Source organism: Ceratotherium simum, chromosome 5, assembly GCF_057802395.1.
Source record: "Ceratotherium simum simum isolate JZ-2026a chromosome 5, ASM5780239v1, whole genome shotgun sequence".
Classification (NCBI taxonomy): Eukaryota; Metazoa; Chordata; class Mammalia; order Perissodactyla; family Rhinocerotidae; genus Ceratotherium; species Ceratotherium simum.
Window position 1 is genome coordinate 57,924,246 of NC_141904.1, and position 17,935 is coordinate 57,942,180.

The 17,935-nt window shown below is 37.5% G+C and overlaps 1 protein-coding gene across 4 annotated transcripts in view; it reads right to left on the minus strand.

Moving 5' to 3' along the window:
* The window catches only part of DENND6A (DENN domain containing 6A), a 54,777-nt gene that overhangs the window by 2,666 nt on the left and 34,176 nt on the right, over window positions 1-17,935 (minus strand). For all 4 annotated transcript variants that reach the window (XM_014793168.2, XM_087431211.1, XM_004419850.3 and 1 more), the window contains 10 exons: window positions 15,371-15,493; window positions 14,758-14,853; window positions 12,695-12,789; window positions 5,577-5,642; window positions 5,423-5,487; window positions 4,761-4,850; window positions 2,577-2,630; window positions 2,361-2,470; window positions 1,846-1,948; window positions 552-626 (listed from right to left, as the gene is read on the minus strand). In XM_014793168.2, coding sequence (XP_014648654.1) covers window positions 552-626; window positions 1,846-1,948; window positions 2,361-2,470; window positions 2,577-2,630; window positions 4,761-4,850; window positions 5,423-5,487; window positions 5,577-5,642; window positions 12,695-12,789; window positions 14,758-14,853; window positions 15,371-15,493 — 877 coding nt within the window. The remainder of the gene's footprint in view (window positions 1-551; window positions 627-1,845; window positions 1,949-2,360; window positions 2,471-2,576; window positions 2,631-4,760; window positions 4,851-5,422; window positions 5,488-5,576; window positions 5,643-12,694; window positions 12,790-14,757; window positions 14,854-15,370; window positions 15,494-17,935) is intronic.

Here is a 17,935-nt window from a genome sequence, read left to right on the forward strand (position 1 = left end):
GATCTGAACCCGGGCCGCCAGCAGCGGAGCGCGCGCAGTTAACCACTAAGCCACGGGGCTGGCCCTAAATACTTTTGACACAACATGGCATCATTATGATCTGCTTGAATGACCAAGTATTTTCAGTCAGATCTACCATCAACTGACCAATCTCAAGTCCTCTCATTTAAAAAGCTACTTCTGAGCCAGCCCTGGTGGCTTAGGTTAAAGTTCGGTGCGTTCTGCTTTGGCGGCCCAGGTTCAGTTCCCAGGCTTGGAACCACACCAGTCATCTGTCAGTAGCCATGCTGTGGCAGCAGCTCACATAGAAGAACTAGAAGGACTTACAACTAAAATATACAACTATGTACTGGGGCTTTGGGGAAAAAGAAGAAAAAAGAAGGAAAAAGAGGAAGATTGACAACAGATGTTAGCTCAGAGGGAATCTTGCCCAGCAAAAAAAAGAAAAATAAATAAATAAATAGAAAGCTACTTCTGCAATACATCATGAACTGTCACCTCAAACGTGAGGAAAATATCTTCACAGATCTTTGGCTGTTTTGGCTACATACCAGCTTATTTTTTAGCTTCAATACAAGGTCTACTGTTTCTACTTCTGTGTGTTTCTGGGTCCAGAGAAGTAAGTCCTAGAAGAATAAACAAATCCCAAATCAGTAAATACTCAAAATAATTTTCAAACTTCTGTATTTCAAGAGGCAAGGCAACTGAGAAGGAAGGACAAGAAGGAGAATAACAGAGTATTTAACCCAGATATAGTATTACAGTACAAGAATAATTCTATACATGATATTCTAACAACGTTAATTAGATAATTTTCAATATAGGCCAGAATGATTGTCTAATATTTGAAAGTAAAACAAAATGTAAGAAATTCCTTTCTTAGGTGGCCCTTTTAGATCAATCAAGAAAAACAAAACTGCAACTCAAAGTACAATACTAACCCCCATCCCCACTAAGTAGTGAGTTCTTTAATTTATAAGGAATATTAGCTAACCAATCAAGATAACTGTGAACATGAATACATTACTGGATGTAAACCTTGCATCTTCAAATAAGCTCTTCTCGGGCTTATCTGTGGTTGCCTTCATTGTATTCCTTCTCTCAAAACCAATTACTAGGAGTTTATGATTAGAAGCTTAACAATGAGGCTAGCCCATCTCAAGCTAAATAGAAATGAAAATGAGACTATCCTTTATATTTTCACAAGTAGCTTAATTTAAAATAGACCAGTGACAAATTACAGAATATAAAAAGTCAGTCCAAATACAGGAAAAAATTGTTAATAGTAACTAGAAAAGGTGAATAAGGCATACTGGAAGAGATCTAGAGTTAGACTGCTGAGATTTGATTCTTGACTCCATCCAGTGGTACGCTGGTAAATATTTAACAAATGGTTCTCCAGCAAAAGTCTCTGATTGGTAGCATTTCTGTGGTGAAATACTCCCACTGTAGCTGATTTCAAGCTACTTGAGATCACTGAATGCAGAGCTGGGAAGAGATGTACACAATCAGCTCTTGTGAGCCAGTGCAAGTGGGCTCCAGCTCACTGCCTGCTCCACTACTTAGCAGTGATCTGACCTGAAGCAAATCACTTAACTTATAATCCTCAGGTGTCCCGTAATGCAGATCATAACACACCTACTACAATGAACTATTGTGAAGATTAAAAGACATTATCTATACAGAGCACCTACACAGTCCTTGGCATAGAGTACATGATCTAGAAAAGTTAGCTATTACTATTTATCAAGAGTGTATATGAGTATAATCTTCAAGCCTCTAAGGATAAAGTTATCTTTATTTTCAATAGTTATTCATCATCACACAAACACACTGTTCTCTAACCTCTTCACAAAGAGCTTCCAGATGGAGTGCCTCCAATTTCTGGGTCATTTCCTTCCGCCGGGTCTTGAACCAACCATCAAAATTTGGAGATTTTAGAAAATGCCTTAAAAATAAATTTTAAAGAAGCAGTTTGATTATGACTTATTTCCTCTCCTCAATATCTTTGCTACCTATGACCATATGAAACAATGTAATTTTTTTTTATTATTTATTTATTTATTTCCCCCAAAGCCCCAGTAGATAGTTGTATGTCATAGTTGCACATCCTTCTAGTTGCTGTACGTGGGACGTGGCCTCAGGATGGCCAGAGAAGCGGTGCGTCGGTGCGCGCCCGGGATCTGAACCCTGGCCGCCAGCATCGGAGCATGCGCACTTAACCACTAAGCCACGGGGCCGCCCAAAACAATGCAATTTTTAAAAAAAGAATATAGGTTTAAGTCCAGTTGTTTGTTTTGTTTTGTTTTTAAACTAAGCTCTATAGATGAGTGAAAAAGAAAAAAAAAAAACAAACTAACCGGTAAAGTCCGATCCAATCGCCTTTTATTCTAGAGGTCAGCTGAGGTCCTGTTTTCTCAAGTGTTTTCATAAATTCTTCTGGAAGGAACTGTCTTAATTGGGGTGGACTCTAGAAAACAGGACATACTGTATTTAAAAATTAGAAATGGATACATTCACAGAAGTCAAATACAGTTAGAGAACTCAAATAGGAATTTAATTGAATACATTTATACCTTCCATGGAGAAATACTTTTCTGTAAAGGCATCAAGCTTGCCACATATCTTTCCTAAAACCAAGAAAAAAAAGTCAATCAAAGTTAGGTTTGATTGAGAATATTCAAGAACACTTAAACAGACCTACTTAAAAGAAATGCGTTTCCAGGGGCCGGCCCTGTGGCTTAGCGGTTAAGTGCACGCGCTCCACTACCGGTCGTCCGGGTTCGGATCCCGGGCGCACACCGACGCACCGCTTCTCCGGCCATGCTGAGGCGGTGTCCCACATACAGCAACTAGAACGATGTGCAACTGTGACGTACAACTATCTACTGGGGCTTTGGGGGTAAAAAGGAGGAGGATTGGCAATAGATGTTAGCTCAGGGCCGGTCTTCTTCAGCAAAAAGAGGAGGATTGGCATGGATGTTAGCTCAGGGCTGATCTCCCTCACAAAAAAAAAAAAAAGAAGAAGAAATGCGTTTCCAAGTTTTTCTTTTTTTTTTTTTTGTGAGGGAGATCAGCCCTGAGCTAACATCCATGCCAATCCTCCTCCTTTTTCCCCCAAAGCCCCAGTAGATAGTTGTATGTCACAGTTGCACATCGTTCTAGTTGCTGTATGTGGGACACCGCCTCAGCATGGCCGGAGAAGCGGTGCGTGCCCGGGATCCGAACCCAGACGACCAGTAGCGGAGCACGCGCACTTAACCGCTAAGCCACAGGGCCAGCCCTCCAAGTTTTTCATTATACGCTCTTTCAATGGACATCAACAATGCCCTTATTCCCCACAACAGATATAGCTAAATTTAGACTGAATTGAGAAGACAGACTTTCAATAAAAATTTAACTAAATCTTAGATAATCCAAGAGACTATATATTTTTAATAATAATAATTAACCTTACTGAGTAACTATGTGCCAAAAAATATACTCAACATTTTATATGCATTATCTCTTAATCCTTGCAACCATCCTATGTGGCAGGTATTATTGGGAAATCAAGGTTTCGAAAGGCTAAGTAACATGCCCAAGGTCACACAGCTTGAACTTGAATTCAGGTTTAACTGACTTCAGCCCACACTCTTAAGCACTACAGTAAAGTTCATTTACTTAAACAGATTTAAATGGAACAAAATAAATTGACATCCATAGATCAAGAAAGACTATTTCTTCCCAAAATATAATAGCAAACATCTCTAGCTTGCCCCCACAGAATATTCATAGATAGAATACTTTACATTAATAACCACACGGACTCTCTCTCTGATGCAGTCTCCAGACTAGGACCACATCACGCTACTGCCTCATACTATGAGGCATCTTTTAGTATTTTAATATGAGATTCCACTAAATTTCATATCATTTAGTCATTTATTCCATAAATATTTATTAACTGCTACCATATGCCAGACTGAGGAAAAGATAATGAACAAGACAGATAAAGCCCCTGTCATCATGGAGCTACAGTCTCATGGATATCATATCAAACTGTGATCAAGAAAATAATATTAGAGGGCCGGCCCTGTGGCTTAGCAGTTAAGTGCGCATGCTCCGCTACTGGCAGCCCAGGTTCGGATCCTGGGTGCGCACTGACGCACCGCTTCTCTGGCCATGCTGAGGCCGTGACCCACATACAGCAACTAGAAGGATGTGCAACTATGACATACAACTATCTACTGGGGCTTTGGGGAAAAAAAGGAGGAGGACTGGCAGTGGATGTTAGCTCAGAGCCAGTCTTCCTCAGCAAAAAGAGGAGGATTAGCATGGATGTTAGCTCAGGGCTGATCTTCCTCACAAAAAAAAAAAAAAAAAAAGAAAAGAAAAGAATATTAGAGAAAGAAACTCCAGGGTAAACTTCTTTTAAGGTGCAAAATGCAATAATTATGTAATATTTCACAACAATTATCTTATTTAAGATTCACAACAACCCTGAAAGCTATTTAGGAAAAGTAGAATTAGCCACATTTTATAGATAAAGAAATTGAAGGTCAGAGAGAGAAAGTTACACAGTTACACAGTCAGTACTAGATTACACAGTTAATACTACAACAAAGAGTCCAGGTCTCTTGCAAAGGGCTCTATTCTTAATCACTAAACACATGACCAGGCAAAACACACAACTTAAGATAAGGTTTTGGTCGATGGGAAAAACATTCATATACCCTTCAACAAATCATTAAATTAAGTAAATATATATGTTAACTTACTAATGGAATGATGAAGCTTTGTGTCAGTTCCAAAAAATAGCGTCGGAGAATAACACTTTGAGCTTCAGATGGACGTTTCTGTTGTACACCCTTAAAAGAAGAAACAATGAGAACCTATGTTCTAGTGTCAGGGAATATAAAACAATGGATAATATAGAAGTTCAGCTGATGCGTAAACATATATATTTTTACTTGATATAAAAAAAACCCCAGAACTTCATCTTGAAGTAATTTAATCTGAAATTCACTGTACAATATCCTGTGAAAAGAATCCTTAGAGCAAAACATAAGACATTCATCCCATATTTAAAAATAACAGTTGACAACGAAGACTATCTTTATTTCATATTTGCTGTATTAATACTATTTACATTTTCCAAAACATGCTAACTATCTCCTACTGTTAGAGGCTAAGCTACCGCATGTAGGGTCCATGACTTTTTACTGTATCTCCCAAGTTTCTAGGAAGATTGGCACTAGTTTTTAGCTGCAGCCCCATATGTCAAGCCCATAATTGCTGCTACCTTAGTCTCCTGACTTTTATGAAGGTTTGGTTCAAAAGAGAAACCTCATTTCACATTATAATACATAAAGCACATATGGCCTAACCAGATATTGCATACCTGAACAAGGAAATTTAAATTAATAATATGAGCAATCACCTTCTGTAATTGTTTTATGATCTCTTCATCTCTATTTAGATATGGCTTATAAGAAGTATAAACTCCTAAGAGGTAAAAAAAAAGAAAATAAGGTAAACAGTAAGACCCAAGTACCCATTTGAGTATATATTTAAAAATTAATAAAAGTGAATACCAGGTTTAGAATCCAGAGTCTTTAGGTTCTTCAATTTTTTCACTTTAACCTGCTTAGGAATTTCACCTGAAGGAAACATCATAAAGATTCTTACAATTATTCAAATTTCACATATCACAAAACTGGAATTTTGTAAGATTAATAATCCATTGACTTGTTATTACTTATTCGGGTATGTGGTAGCTAAAGCATTCTTCTTAACATCAATTAATATTCAAGAGTTTATTCCTAATACTTTAAAACTGGATAAAAGGAACACTGGATTATCACAGCATTACAGAAACAATTTGTGTAAATTATATAAAATGGGTATTTGATCTCTCATTAATATCTATCATTACTTAAAATTTTCCCTTTTTGTTACTCAACTTGTAATTTAAAATCTTTGTGCCAAATACATGAAATTGAAAACTTTTGTGCCAAATATGAATAAAATACCCTTTAACAGTAAATGGAATTGAAAGCAACTCCTAAATTAGTACGTAGATGTAGTATTTAAAGGTTTTCTTCTGACACCTCCCAAAATTCTGCTTTTGCATTGTATAAACTTACACTGTCACCAGTAGTGACAGTGTATGTCACAACCACAGGTCTGAGCCACAGATGGACAGGACTCCTGAGCAGGGCTGCTATGAACAACTTGTAGAGCATATGTAGTGGTCCTGGTCTTGAGGTCAGGAGACACTACAATCTAAACAACCCCGTGAATTGGCAGAAAAATGCCTAAAGGTAAACACTTAAAAGTGTCATAAGCACACTAAATTTAAGAGACTTTCCTTCTCTTTTCCTTTCTCTGTCCTCCCTTTCTCTGCATAAGAGTAAGAGAACTTAACAATCTAGAGATTATCTAATTCAAGCCTCTAAATTTACAAAATATTTTTGTTTAAATCATTACATAGATCAAACTGCTAACTACAGTTATCTATGGGGGTGGAATTACAGGAACATAGAGCATTTTCACTGATAAACTTATATTGTTAAAAAAAATTTAAGAGCATGTACTATGGTAAAACATATTTTTGTAGACGTTTTGGAATTATTTTTTGAAATAATTTCAATCTTACAGAAAAGGTGCAGAATAATACAGTTAATACTCCAATTTGTCCACTGTCCCAATAATAACTTTAAATAGATATTTGTTAAAGAAGTCAACATCATGGATACACAGACTTATTTTTCATTGATTCAGTAAATATTAGTAAATGCAAGACACTGATTATAAAAGAATAAAACAACAAATTTCTGGATCAAGAAGATCATAATCTAATGGTGAAGTAAGAGAGAGACAAATGACAATACAGAAGGAGATGTACTGGGACAGAATTATGAACAAGATACTATGGAGACAGAGAAGAGTGTCCTGGCCAAAGAGGAGTGAAAAAATTATTCAGGATTCCTAAAGGAAGTGATATTTAACCAGTCTTATAAGAGAAATAAAAAGTTATCCACAGGAAAAAGACCTTTTACGTAAAGAGTTAAATCTAGAAGCATGAAGAGCATGTTGCTTCAAGAGTTGTAAAAATGGTAAGGATAGTAACAGCCACCATTTACTCAATATTTACCTGTGCCAGTCTCTGGTCTAAGAACACCGCACAAATTATCGCATTTAATCGTCACAATAAAAGTATGTTTTATCATGCCCATCACACAGATGAAGAAACAAAGGAATGGACAAAACTGACATTCACCTGGTATGCACCAGTTCCAATCATTTACTGCCATCATCCGACCTGACTGGTCAATGCCCCATTCAGACAAGTTGTTAGCTCTGTCATAGCTAGACACATAGGAATGACTTGTCCAAGGACAGACAGATAACATGCTTGAACCAGGATATGAAATAAGGCAGTCCAACTCCAGAGCCATCACTCTTAACCACTACACTATAAAGGCAGGAATGGAGAGCATACTAAGAGGGGCAGGAAATGAAGCTAGAAAGATATTCAAGGGTCAGATTAAGAGGAACTATAAAGATGTCTGACATATAAGGTAACAGATTGCAAGCATGGGCATGGGGGGTAGTGGATGAGGAGGAAAAGATGAGAGGATCAAATCTGTATTTAACACACTCCTTACCACCAGGTGGTAACAGTGTATGCCACAACCACAGGTCTGAACCACAGATGGACAGCACTCCTGAGCACGGCTGCCGTGTTGCACAAAGGAGTTTGAAGTGAAAGAGAGAAAAGACTAGAGGATAAAATACATCTTTGTAGAGTACTGCTCCTGGGTAGAAAGAGAACCTGAAGCAAGGCATGTTCAGCAAGGAAAGAGAAGAGAGGGAGCTACTGGAGCTCTGTGGAGGAGATAAAACCAAGAAGCTTTTAGGATAGACTGAGAGGGAACAGGACAGAGTCTAGAAACACTCAGGTTTCTGGAATGTTTTTGATTCATTAGCCCACAGTTTTTACTTTGTCAATATATTCTATCCATTCCCATGCACTAATTCTTATGAGAATGTCTCTCATCTTGAATCTTACCTTGTGGTTTTGCTTTCCAGAATTCAGAGTAGCTTTTCACCACATGATTTGTAAAAAATTTTTTTTCCCTTAATAAGCGCAGGATTAATATATATTGAACTATACAGATAACTAAATTTATTTGCCTCTGACTCCAAGAATCTAAAGAATATCATGTGTCAAAACCACAATGGTTTGAATAAGTCTAAGTATCTCTGTATTTATTTTCTGTTTCCTTCTGCTCCAAGTCACAAAGGACTTGTAACTTCTCCATGCACCTATGCTGTTTATTAACATATTATTTCCCGAAACTCACTGTGTAAAAGGAACCAAATATCAGAGGGGAGAATAATTCAGCAGTAGGTTTTATATATTCTTTGCATTCAATAAGTTCTGGGTAATAATAAAGATATGTAGGAGCCATATTTGTTTTTTTTAAAAGGAAAAGACAAGAATACAACCTGTGCAGCAATATTCACTCACACAACTCCCCTCTGATTCAGTGGACCTCATCAGGTGTAAGATGCATATTGAACTCTAACCCTAGCCAGCATAATTCTTACACTGTAGTATGCAACAGATATAAAGAAAATCAGTTATAAAGACACATCATCTATTACCAAAAAAGAAAAAAGTTAAATAGATATTTGTCAGATGGCTCTGGAAAAAAAGAATGCCAGAAAATGAGCTAAAGTCCTATAATTACAGATATATATTTTAATTAAAAATACTTATTCAATGTATGTTACATTCAATGTATGTTACATACAATGCACATTAGAGGGGTTTAACATTATGAAATTAATAAACTTCACTACTGCACCTCTGCATATTTGCATAAGAATCTTCCATATTTAGGCCAAATATTTTACCTTTGGTAAAATCACCAAACCCAATTTCTTGTCAGAAATTATCAGTTTATATTTTGATCCAATATATACTAGCAGAATTACTTTCTCTTTAAAGAATACTTGTTAAGTACCATTATCTTAACATTACATTTTTTTGCTTAATATGATTTCGGTGAATTTAAACTAGGTACAATGCAGAAGAAGTAATCTCTTTATATCAGGAGGAATGATCCCTCTGCAGGGTTAAAACTAAATGTATGTTTCTGGTAAAGCTATGAATCTCAGTTTTGCTGTGCCTTCCCTGCTGGTCCTGCAGAAGATACTTTTTCTGCAGTTTTACTGACCTTCTTAGATAGTCTTGAATTTCCAAAGCCAGGATCCTAAGAAGAGCTGTTGTGTTTCATAACTTGTGCAGCATATGAAATGGTTCTGGTCTTGAGATCAGTGAATAGAAAAATGCCCCAAGATACATACCCAATACTCATAATAAATTAAAAGATAAATGAATTTTCATGAATGTGACACCAAAAGCAAAGGTAATAAAAGAAAATATAGATAAACTGGACTTATCAAAATTAAAAACTTTGTGCACCAAAGGACACTATTAAGAGAGTGAAAGACAACCAACAGAACGGGAGAAAATATTCATAAAGCATGTATCTGACAAGAAATTAGTATCCAGAATACAGGGAGAACTCCTACAACTCAACAACAACACAAAAACCCAACCTGATTAAAAAATGGGCAAAGGACTTGAAAGGACATTTCTCCAAAGAAGATATACAGATGGCCAATAAGCACGTGAAAAGATGCTCAACGTTACTAATCATTAGGGAAATGCATATCAAAACCACAATAAAGGGCCGGCCCCGTGGCTTAGCGGTTAAGTGCGTGCGCTCCGCTGCCGGCGGCCCGGGTTCGGATCCCGGGTGCGCACCGAGGCACCACTCCTTCAGCCATGCTGAGGCCGCGTCCCACATACAGCAACTAGAAGGATGTGCAGCTATGACAGACAACTATGTACTGGGGCTTTGGGGGAAAAATAAATAAATAAAATCTTTAAAAAAAAAAAAAAAAAAAAAAAAAACCACAATAAGATACCACTTTACACCCATTAGGATGGCAACCATCAAAAAAACAGAAAATAGGGGCCAGTCCGGTGGCGTAGCGGTTAAGTGTGCGTGCTCCACTGCGGCGGCCCAGGGTTTGCAGGTTCGGATCCCAGGCGTGCACTGACGCACTGCTTGTGAAGCCATGTTGTGGTGGCGTCCCATATAAAGCAGAGAAAGATGGGGGCCGGCCCCGTGGCTTAGCGGTTAAGTGCGTGCACTCCGATACTGGTGCGCGGGTTCGGATCCCGGGTGTGCACCGATGCACCACTTCTCCAGCCATGCTGAGGTGGCATCCCACATACAGCAACTAGAAGGATGTGCAACTGTGACATACAACTATCTACTGGGGCTTTGGGGAAAAAAAAGGAGGAGGATTGGTAATAGATGTTGGCTCAGAGCCGGTCTTCCTCAGCAAAAAGAGGAGGATTAGCATGGATGTTACCTGAGGGCTGATCTTCCTCACAAAAAATAAATAAATAAATAAAACAAAATAAAGTATAGGAAGATGGGCACAGATGTTAGCTCAGGGTCAATCTTCCTCAAAAAAAAAAAAAAAACAAAAAAAATAAAAAAAGAGACTGTGTACTGTGAAAAAATATTTGCAAATCATATATCTACAAATAGACTTGTGTCCAGAATACACAATAATCTCTTACAACTAAATAATAAGACAAATAACCTAATTTTAAAATAGGCAAAAGATTTAAATCAACATTTCATCAAACAAGATAACAAACGACTAATAAGTAGATGAAAAAATGCTCAACAACATTAGTCACTAGAGAAAAGTAAATTAAAACCACCATTTCAAACTCACTAAATAGCTATAGTGAAAAAGAGAGACAATATCAAACATTGGCAGGGATGTGAATAGGAACGCTATACACTGCTGTAAAAATGTAAAATGGTGGGCCACTGTGGAAAACAGTTTGGTGGTTTCTTTCTTTTTTTTTTTTTTTGTGAGGAAGATCAGCCCTGAGCTAACATCCATGCTAATCCTCCTCTTTTTGCTGAGGAAGACCGGCTCTGAGCTAACATCTATTGCCAATCCTCCTCCTTTTTTCCCCCAAAGCCCCAGTAGATAGTGGTATGTCATAGTTGCACATCCTTCTAGTTGCACAGTTTGGTGGTTTCTTAAAAAGTTAAACAGACTTGTCAATCATGCCAACTTAACAATTATTTTATGCAAAAGTTCCTCTACTTACATCCCCAACAAAAAGCCTTTTTTCATTGAAAAGAAACAACAAACAGTAGTTTATTATATTACAATTAATCAAATAGTCTAGATTAATAGGACAAAACCATGCAAGTACATGTCAAGATTAAATTAAGATTTAAAAAAAAAAACTTCTCATATCTTCTCACAGCTAAGACTCTGGTGACTGCTGAGCTCTGAATTATAAATAAGCAGACAGGACACTAATGAAATAGCAAGGGACTATGACATTTACAAAGTGCCATGAGTTAGGCACTGTGTTTAATCCTCCTAGCAGACAAAGAATTTGAGGCTGAGAAGGGCTGTTCTACCTAAGATCACACAGATCTGACTGCCAAAGTAAAGCCCTTAGCTCTTTCCTCTATTTCATAAGGCTTCTTAGGATTTCAGTTAAGATTGAGTCTAACATGTGTAAATAATCTGATTAAAAATGTTACTCCCTCAGGCTGGCCCTGTGGCGTAGTGGTTAAGTGCGCACGCTCCACTGCCAGCGGCCCGGGTTCGGAACCCGGGCGCACACTGACGCACCACTTGTCAGGCCATGCTGTGGCGGTGTCCCATATAAAGTGGAGGAAGATGGGCACAGATGTTAGCCCAGAGCCAGTCTTCCTCAGCAAAAAAGAGGAGAATTGGCATTGGATGTTAGCTCAGGGCTGATCTTCCTCACAAAGAAAAAGAAAAAAAAATGTTATTCCCTGACTTTAAGATGTCTATCTAGATTTATGTATATATCAGAATGGATATCTTATAAAATAATAATATTATTAAACAATGTTTTAAACATACCTGTGTATACCAAAAGAAAAGTCTTTAGAAGTAACACATCATAAAGTTATTAAAAAATATTTTTGATATCTCATGTCTCAATTATTTCAGCGGAAAATTCAGGAATGTCCAGTGAGGAATATCAGAGGTACCATTAAACTGTCATCTAAGTTAACAAAACTTCCAATCTCAGAATTCATTTACTCATTTAAAAAACACTTATTAAATAGCTACCATGAGCAAGATACTATATATCTTTCCCTCAAGGAACGCATGACCTTTTGATGACTTCCTTAATCAGTATCAGTGCACAGAAATGTATACTTGTTTTGAATTACTGTCAAGAATTTTGTGCTAAGTTGAATAATTCAAGCTTCCATAACGTTTTATTCAAGCAGTGTTTGAAATCACTATTTAATTGGGCTTATACAAAGAGTAGCTCAAATTTTTGAGGTTTCATTTTGCATAATTCATTCCACGTTTATAACACTGTAAGTGCATTTTATGGTAGGAGGACATGATGGGTTACACACAAGAACCTGAATATTTTAGTGGGAAGCTATGCTTTTCTCCAAAGGCTCTTATTCAAGTTGCCTGAAAGAAGGCTGCCATCAACATAATTAAAAAGTAACCAACAGATGAAAACGAAGGGAAAGAAATATACCTACTCAGCCACATTACACACTAAAAACAGAACACCGAGTTTATACTTTACCTGCAGGTTTAAGGTCTCCTATTCGAATAATGTGTGGCCAGTGCTGGAGCGTTTTTGCAAAAAAAGGGTTGGTTACTCCTAATATGACTGAGGGCCTACAGAAAAAGAAAACAAAAACAAAGTGAAAAAAGATGAATGTTCCATCAGTGAAGAATAGTTTACAATTTCTTTTGAGTGAACAATAAACAGATTATCTTTTCCTTCACTCAATGTATTACACACCAACTACATGCCAAGCACCATGTTTAGAACTAGTCATATAAAGATGAAAAGACATGATCTTTCTAAAAGCACACAGGAAGAAAGGTATACATACCCAATTACGATGCCAGAAATTAGAAGACAGTGAAGATAGTGTAAAATGTAAAATAATTACAAAAGAGAAACTATGTCTACCAGGTGATTAAAGGACAGGCTCACCAAAGAGAAGACATTTGCACAAAGATATGAAAGATGAGGAGGAGTTCTTTGCCAAGTGGATAAAGGAGGCAAAAATGATGCAGGAGAATGAACAGCTTGTGCAAAGCAACGAAGTGAGATCATGGTCTGTTTGTAGAACTACAAATAGTTCAGCACTCCTAGTGCACAAAGCAGGAAGAATGAAGAGTCAGAAATGAAAGCAGATGGGCAGACGCTGGCCAAATCATTAAGTACTGAGTTAATATGCTAAGAAGTTTAGATGTTATCTTGTAGGCAAATGGAAGCTACTAGAGTACCTAGTGGAGGAATGTCACATAAATGAAAATGTACTAATTAGAAAGGTCACTCTGGGGGAAATTTGGAAAATGCCCTACAAGGAGAGAAAGGGGTTTGGGAAAAAGCAAGAGCAGATGTGAGAAAGACGGAAGACAGTTAAGACTAAGAAGAGAGCTTTGGAAATAAGATAAATGTTATGAGAGAGATTTTAGGATGTTGAATTGACAGAATTTTATAAAACTTGATGTGGGACATACTAAAAAGGAGAAATTTATGGCAATTTAGGTTTTTGATAACTAAGTGAAAAGTAGTACCATTCATGAAAATAGGAAGAGGCATGGGATTAGGGAAGAAAAGGAGACAAAAAGAATTCAGTTTGAACATGGTTTGTTTCGGGTGCCATTAAGACGTCCAAGTGGCAATGCGGTAAAAAAAACAACAACAAAAACCCAGAAATATAAGTCTGAACATTGCAAAAATCTGGGCTAGGAAGATAAATTTCAGTCATCAGTATACAGGTGTTAACAGAGGCTGTGGGTACAGATAAGATTGTAGAGAAAGAATTATCAGTCTGAAATCAGAACCCAGAACACAATACTAGAGAACACCAACATTAAAGGGGTTGGCAGAGAAAGGAGACTGAGATGCGCCACCAGACAGCCAGGTGAGAGTGGTATCAAGGATTAAAATATTTTCAAGGTCAACAGCTTAAATGTTACACGAAAGGGAAAGCAGGAAAAGTAGGGCAATAACGTGCCCAATGGGTCAGGCAGCAAGAAAGGTCTTGATGACTTCGGCAAGAACAACTTCAGGGGAGGTGGAGAAATCAACCTGCAATGGACTGAGAAGCAACCAGAAAACCAAGAAGTAGAGACAGTAAACGAGGATTTTTGTTGTTATTCTAGAACTGTAGCTATGAAAAGAAGGTGAGCAACAGAACAGGAGCCAAAAGCAAAAGGATAAGATAATTTTTTCCCCTTTTACAAATTGGGAAGAATTTTCATGTTTACATGCTGATTCAATGAAGAGGAAGAAGAAAAAGGAAGTTAGAGAGCAAGAAGAGGTAACTGATGCTGTAAGAGGTCCTGAAGGAAGGAAAGAAAACTGAACTGAAAGTACAGTTGGATGGCTATTAATGACAATACAGCTTCCACTAATAAATAAAATCATTCAAAGAAAATAAGATACTATTAATAGTTTCTTATTAAATAAGAAACTATTACCAGCAGCTCCTCAAACCTTCCCGTATAAAATCAATCTGCCAATAAGTTCAAAATTTAAACTTTTAAATTACTACCAAAAATAATTCTACACAATTTGGTTATAAAGGTAATACTTGGTCAATAAAAGTTATTTTGTTTACTCACGGGGCTTGAGTATGGGTAGTATATTCTTTGAATTCACTATCATGAATAGTGAAATAAGGTCGGAAATCACTGAAGTACTTTAATGGAGAAATACAGCTGTGGAAGGAAGAAGAACATGTAAAATAAAAGACAAATTAAAGGCTTTACTCAATAACTATAAACAACTGTACACATAGTATACCCCCATAGGATAATTTATCTATTTCGATAAATGGTAAACTCATTTCAGGAAACTAGAATGACAAATGGAAATACATAATGTGGAATGGCATATTGAAAGAGCACTGAACTTGGGGCAGAAGATGGGGTAAAATTCTGGCTCTATCATTCGTTAGTTATATGACTCTTACTAGCCACCGACCATTCATGCAACTAATATTTATCAGGTGCCAACTTTGTGTAAGTGAATGAATGTGTTTTTGTTCAGAAAAACAAAAACACAGTTCCAGCCAGCCCTCATAGAGCTTGAATTAATTTTCTCATCCATAAAATGGTGCTATAACAGCACTACCTTCTTACAGGGTTGTTGTGTGGATCAATGGAATGAGCGTTCGAACACACCACAGATGGGCAAGTGCTGCAACTGTCACTACCAGGAACCAAGTGTACTCACTTAACAAGTGCCAACACAGTCTCTGACGACTCCGATGGTGACGGTGCCATGACCACGAGGGGTTCCCCCAACAGCACCAGCTCCCAAAGCATCTGACTATGAAGGAAAACTGGGCAGAAACACCTGAAAGGTGTTTACACGATAGAAATATTGTTATTTATTCAACCTTGTTTTTTAAGTTCCTATATAATCATTCTAAAAATTTCACATTGATATAAATTCTTCCAGCTATTTGCACCTTGATCTGTATACAAATTTATCTAGAATATGGTGATGTATGGAGATATGTCCCTTTTATCCACATAAAAATATCTCTCAATTTGACTTGTTCCAATTTTTACAAAATCAAATGCAATATATTGACACACAGAATGGTTGACAAATAGTAAAAGCATATAAAACAATTATTAAGTTATTGTACCACATGGTAGATCTATTTTATCAATATTGCTTTGCTACATTTGCATTACTATTCTAAATATTTTGAAGGAAACAAGAAAAATTAATTTTCCAAAAGACGTTTACCGGATGTACTTAATTTAAAAACCAATGCTTTCAATATTAAACAATGATGAAAACAAATCACAAGGGGGAGTTCTAATGCCAAACAACAGAATGATTTCCTGGGCAGATCGTCCCCCTTCAGAAAAGCTGCACATTTTTATAGCAGCCCTAGAATTAGGTGGAAGCCCATCAGAACACAACTCTGGTACATTACTTAGCTTCAGACATTTGGTAACTTTTACTTAGTTATTTCCTCCTGGTAGGGTAACAATTTTTCCTAGTAGATTAGAGAAAAAGATACTTGTCTATTCATAAAAATCATAACCAATCTACCTAATTGAAAACACATACACACATAAGGAAGCAAAAGAAAAAGGAAAAAAATTAAAATAACATTTAAGTGAAAAAATATGCAACAAATTTGTGAGATGGAAATTAGGGAAAGTTAATGTTATTCAAAGGCAAGAAGACAAGTGAGGCAAAAAAAAAACAACAAACAGTTCAAGGGTAAGGCAAAGGAGCTCTTCTTCCTCTTTCCTTCCTAAACAATTCAATCCTAAAGCAGAATATGGTGCATGGTAGGCATCTCTTCCAGGAAGGAAAGAGAGCCATGTTGGCCCAGAGTTGGGGTATCAGGGCTTGTGCAAGATAAGGCAGACATCCACATGGAGTGGGTGGCTTGCTGTGGGGCTGTTGGAACCCAAATGTGGTGAGGAAGATGTACATGTGTGGAGGCGATTTGATTTGGAGTGACAGAGCCCAGGAAGTGTGAGGGGCAGGGAGGGGCAGCCTGGTGTGGAGTGTCAGAGCCAGAGCGGGTTGAGGAGGCTGTCCATGGTGAGGTGTCAGAGCAGGGGAATTAGGGCGTCCACACGGAGAGGTGGCCTGGAGTGAGGTGTAGGAGTGCAGGTAGGGTAAAGAGGGCATGTGGGGGTCGGCCTGCCATCAGGAGTCACAGCACAAACAGGGTGAGGATGGCATCCATAATGTGGGATACAGAAGCCTGAATGGGGTAGCAGGATAACTAGTGGGGGTCAATCTGGCCCTCAGGAGCAGAGCCTGAGCAGGGTAAGGAGGGTATCCATGAAGAAAGGCAGCCGGGTGTAGAGGGTCAGAGCCTAAGAATGGTAAGAAAGGTATTTGCACAGAGGAGAGGGTTGCAGCAGAGACAGGAGATTGGTTACTAACAGGGGACTATGTAATAAGTAAATACATTAAGGATAATAGGAAGTAGTTCCTCAGTCAGAGAAAAGAAATATAAATACGGAAAAGGAGAAAACTAGAATGAACCCTGTCATGTTGGATTGGAATTGAGGGTATTAGTGTGACTTTACGGCTTTCGATATACATGGATATAGAAATAAATATTTAAGTAAAAATGTATATATATTATATGTGAGTAGGTAGGTATGCATGCATTTACAGATATATATATATATATATATATACACACACACACACACACAACCCAGCTCTGTCCACTGAGACGGCCTAAAATGAATGATATCCCAATAGCAATGAGCACAACTAGTGCCCAGATCTTGGCTTCTAAATCCTATTCTCCACTAAAAAAAGCCAAGACTTTTTGGAGAAATGGCTGATTCCAGGGCTGGGGAAGAGAAAATACAAGATAATCTTGGAACCCAAGAGAACTGAAAACATATGTCCACACAAATGTTCATAATAGCATTATACATAAGAGCCAAAAAGTGGAAACCATCCAAATGTCCTTCAATGGATTAATGAATAAACAAAATGTGGTATATCCATACAATGGAACATTATTCAGCCATGACAAGAGTGACGCAATGATTCATGCGACTGCATGGATAAACCATAAAAACAATATGCTAAGTGAAAGAAGGTAGACACAAAAGGCCACATATTTATATGATATGTCCAAAATAGGCAAATCCATAGACACAGAAGGTAGATTAGTGGTTACCAAGAGCTAGGGGGAAGAGGGAATGGGGAGTAACTGCTAATGGGTAGAGGGTTACTTTTTGAAGTGATGAAAATGTTCTGGAACTAGATAGTAGTGATGGTTGCACAACTTTGTGA